The sequence below is a fragment of the Frankliniella occidentalis genome, unplaced genomic scaffold, assembly GCF_000697945.3.
Source record: "Frankliniella occidentalis isolate FOCC.00 unplaced genomic scaffold, Focc_3.1 Scaffold22, whole genome shotgun sequence".
In the NCBI taxonomy this organism is placed as follows: domain Eukaryota; kingdom Metazoa; phylum Arthropoda; class Insecta; order Thysanoptera; family Thripidae; genus Frankliniella; species Frankliniella occidentalis.
Genome location: NW_026267152.1, coordinates 516484 through 520991, shown reverse-complemented (window position 1 = coordinate 520991; position 4508 = coordinate 516484). Strand labels below are relative to the sequence as shown.

The 4508-nt window shown below is 63.0% G+C and overlaps 2 protein-coding genes across 5 annotated transcripts in view; one reads left to right on the top strand and one right to left on the bottom strand.

The window, feature by feature from the left end:
- The window catches only part of LOC113209443 (fibrillin-1-like), a 49468-nt gene that overhangs the window by 3565 nt on the left and 41395 nt on the right, over window positions 1–4508 (top strand). For 3 of the 4 annotated variants that reach the window (XM_052264922.1, XM_052264924.1, XM_052264921.1), the window contains exon 2: window positions 566–858. In XM_052264922.1, coding sequence (XP_052120882.1) covers window positions 596–858 — 263 coding nt within the window. In that variant the 5' untranslated portion in view covers window positions 566–595. The remainder of the gene's footprint in view (window positions 1–565; window positions 859–4508) is intronic. The other variant, XM_052264923.1, reaches the window with a different exon arrangement.
- Window positions 1–4508, bottom strand: part of LOC113212730 (potassium voltage-gated channel protein Shaw-like) — a 119567-nt gene that overhangs the window by 100537 nt on the left and 14522 nt on the right. The gene's annotated exons all lie outside the window — the stretch shown is intronic.

Here is a 4508-nt window from a genome sequence, read left to right as displayed (position 1 = left end):
TGGCCCGCCCTCCGCAGCCACTGCAGTGGATTACGATGTGGTTATCGCCGCTCATCTCATCCCATTCAGGCCGCAGTCCCACTCCTCCCGACAGGAGTCACGTATTGGTTCAGGTGCCGCGCTGCTTCCATTCCCGCCCCGCCCCGCCCCGCCCCGGCTTGCCGTGCACTCACGGAGCCCATTCTGCCGGACCGACAGGGGGCGGGGCGGGGCGGGGCGGGGCCGGGCCACCGGACGGGTTGTCAGACCGCCACCACCGGTCCCTTGGAGGACCTGCGCGCGCCAAGTGATTGAGTCGTTGAGATGCAAATACCCAGAGAAATCCTAAAAGGGTAAAGAGAGGGAAAAGGGGGGAATGGGGATAAAATAATAAAACCGCGTGTGCGCGCGTGGGTGGGCAGGTCCGGCCCGTTCATCACCGTGGTGTTCCCCCCCACCCCCTTCCTCCTCACTATCGGGCCCTCCTCCTCCTCCGCGTCCCGTCGTGATAAGGACCGCGCGCGGTGCGTGAGCGCAGCCCCGCCTGTGCGTGCCGGTGAGCGTGAGCGTGCGTGTGTGTGTGCAGCAGAGGCACTGCTGCGGCAGCGCGAGCAGCATGGCCCCCGCGGGGCCCGGCGGAGGAGCGCCGCCCACGCCGTCGTCCACGTCCACGTCGTCGTCGTCGTCGTCAACCGGACTCCTCCGGATCGCCGCCGCGCTCCTACTCGTGCTCGCCGTCCTGACGCCGTCCGCGACGGCAGCGTCCAACTCGACGGGCGCCACCGCCGCCGGCGGCAACGCCACGACGCACCTCACCCGCCAACACCGCTACCCGGGACAGGACTCTGACGGCGCGCTGCAGTCCGTGGCCGCCGGAGGGTAAGTACACCTCACAGAACGAAGCCGCGACCGGCAAGTCCCATCTCACTTCTGTAATGTCTTAAATTTGTTTTTGGCCGCGGCGAGGCCTGCCCTCGCGGCAGATAGGAGGGGGAGGGGGAGAAGGTTCCTACCAGAGTACGGCCCTTGCATGTCATACGCCCCACTGCGACGGGGTTCCCATTTTGGCCGCGAGGAGGAAGCCTGGCGAGGTGTGGCCGCATGGTGTGGCGAAGCGAGGAGGCGTGCGGGCCAGCCTGGCCCGCCCTAAAAGGGTGAGGAGGGGGAGGGGGCGAGGCGGGCATATCCATCAGTCCAGGCCTTTTGAAGTGGCAGCAGCCGGGGAGCCCTTCGCCCTCCACAGCGGTGGTGGACTCTACCTCACCACCACAGCGAAGAGGCACTGCAAGAGTGGCAGGAGAGGCAGCAAGAGAAAGAACGATACAGGGGAAGAAGTAGTGCAAAAGACAAGCAGATGGCAAAGACAGAAAGCGCGAGCTCATGCGGCCGATCCCGAGGGAGAGAATGAATGATGGGCACATGACCCCGCGGCATAAGCCGTGCTCTATATCGGCGACCGACCGCCTTCCGCTCCGTCTCTGTCCACCCGCATGAGGTCGCGTCGAGACAGCTGCACTTCGCTCTGGGCAGGTCCGCAGGTCCCAGCAGCCTGGGCTGGTGGTGGGCTTGCCCTGCCCGGCCCGGATAGGTGGCTGCAGTCGGATTGATGGATAAGCGGTCTGTCCGTCTTTCTCTCCCTCCGCCCCCCTTTTCCCCCGGCCCTGCCGCTTCAAAACCTCTCCGAACGTCAAGACCGCACCGCAGCGCCGTCCTGCTCGCTCCGCCTTGCTCCGCCAAGCCAGGCTAGACCTGCCTGCGGCCCGACAGCAGCTCCGCCGCAGCGCCGTGCATTCGTACGCGCTGATCAATTATTTACAGCACTGTGGAAAAAGCTTTCAACGTCAGTCTTATTTTTAAAAAAAGGACCACAAACGAGAAAGAAAAGGCCAGCGGATTGTCACATGTCACACTGTCACCAGCACTACAATTAGTAAGGGCTTGCTCGTCCTTCAACGTCGTGTGGGGCATGTTTGTAATATTTAGACGTGGATGACGTGGTCAGGTCACATTTCTAATGTTGAATCATAGCGAAAGATAACGCCGCATATTGACAAAATTTGGACCAAATGAAGGGCAAAAAGCGAAGTCCTGGAAACTAAGCCCAATTGTAAAATTGAAAGGTGAAAATCTTTACTGTATGTGGCTTGGTATTTGGGAAACATCCTTTAAAAGGTTTTTACATTGGACAAAACGTAAAAAAGTACTACCGACAAAATCGCGGAGCTGTGCAGTTCTATGTGGTTCCATTTCGGTCGCGATTCCGAGTCGCCTTCAGTGTCAGTGACAAGCGAAAGAGCAGCTGCTCGCCGCAGGCCAGCGGGCCAGCTCGGCCCTGCCCAGCCTCTTAGGGTAGGCTTGTGCTGCTCTATAGGGCTAAGGGCAAGAGGCTGGGCTGCGGGCCGCGAGGGCCGGGCGGCGGCGCGGGCATCTCTGGTTAAACTATCATTACAGCGAGACAAGACAGCGACATGTGGAAGTGGAAGTGTAGCGCGGCCCTGGTCGGCCCTGCCTCTCTGATGCTCGGCTCCACCTCGTTCTAATTCGCTCCCATTTCGCTCGCTTTGTCGAGGCCTCCGCCCGCCCCGCTTCCACCCGCCCACCTCTTCCTCCTCCTCCTCCTCCTCCGGCGGCCCGAGGCGGTCCACCGTGATGTGATCCCGGTCGCGGGCGCACCATATCGCCGCCGGGTCGGAAATGAGGCATGCCCTTCCCCTAGCGATACCCGCGGTTATTATTCGGACATACTCGTGTCATTGACTCGGCCGTAGGTAGGGCTGTGTGCAGATATCTCGATGATATCGACGGGCCCGCGGTATCAATAGCGCCGAAACTGGGCCGGGAAAGGGGGAAATGTGTTTCGATATTCCGGTATGAGTCGAGACTCGGAGCATCGGGTCGACGTGTGACACTTGGTCGACGTCGTTATCGCGATATCGAAATCCGGATATCGCACAGCCCTAGCCGGCGGAACTGCAAAAATCTAATCCGTACTGTACGCGGTACCACTCGCCGCCACGCCCAACGACCGCCCTATGCCGCGGCTGACCGATGGCGGCGCCTATGGTTGTGGAAGGCCGACGCGCGGGGGTCACGCGTTATCGCGGGGGAGCCCGCTGGGCCCGCAGCCGGCGCCGCGCGGCTCCACGCCGGCCGAGCCCGCCGTTTCATAACGGCCCAGCAGCGGCCAGAGCAGCGCGAGATACACAACCCCTTCCCCAACCCCCCACGCAGCGCGCGCGCGCGCGCGCTTGTCGGGCAAGGTTACCGGGCCAGTGCGTGTGTGTGTGCGCGGGCGTGGACGCGTCCAGGACGGACACGACGCGGGCGGTGCGGGGCGCGGCGGGCGGGGTGGAGCTCGAGGGCGAGCAGCAGGAGGACGACCGCGAGGAAGGGGGAGAGGCACACACCGGCGCCCTGCCCGCCCCGGGCGCGGCCAGGCAGCCGGATCAAAGGGATATATACTTTAAGGGCTCCTGAGACAGGCTCGGCCGCCCTGCCCCGCCACCGGCACACATCGATCCAGGAAACTCCTAACACAACATCCGCGGCCCCGGGGCCCCCGGGGTCCCGGGCGCGCCGGCCTCAACAGCGGCCTCAGGGCGCCGCCGCCGCCCATAGCAGCCGCAACGGCGGCCCAGCGGCTCGGCCGACCCGCGGGGAAATCTTATCTTGAATCCACGAGGTCCAAAATACCTCGGTTTGCGCGCGCGCAGACGCGCGCTGGCTGCTCCGCCGGGGGAATCGGCGGACAAAACTCGATTCCGATTCGGTTTTGAGCCGTGATGTGTCTCGGGCAGAGGGACCCGCTGCTGCTGACTGACTGCCTAGCGGCCCCGTGCGTAGAGCAGAGCGTGGAGCCCACGTGGGATAACTCGCTTTAGCGTCGCAAAGCGCTTTATTGGATTTCCCGCGCGTCGCAGCGTCGCATTGCCGAACGCCGCCAATCTCCGTTCCACTCTCGGGCTGCTCTCGCAGCGCCCTCCGTCCGTCGCCCTCGACTTCCCTTCCTCTGGCAGCGGGGTGGGTGGGACGGACGGGACCAACCAGGGAATCAAATTCAGCAAAGGGTACTAGATTATCTCGGCGTGTGGGCTGCTCCGCCGCCGCCGCCCCGCGCGCCCGCCCACACACCTGCCTGGAACCTTCATACCACCCCCCTCGAGACTGCTGAGCTGCTACTGCGAGTTGCCGACGAGTAGCTTTATATATACCCGCGCGTGAGCTTCCTCTCCAGCGAGCAACTCATTGGTCTCCGCATCTCCAGCAGCTCGGCTCCAGGCTCCAGGCTCCAGGCTCCAGCCCAGAGGATGCAATAAGAGCTCTCATCGTCCAGCCTGCTGGCTGCAGCGCCCCAGAGCAGCGCCGCCCCCGTTGCAGAGCAGTGTCAACTCATTTCGGAGCGCGAGGCGACCGGGCCGGCTTGTGGGTGGCACCCAAAGGAGGAAACAAACCGACCTTTCCAACAAGGGTATCACGTCGTCAAAGTTCGAAAACGTTTCTGGACAATTTAAAAATATTGCAAATAATTT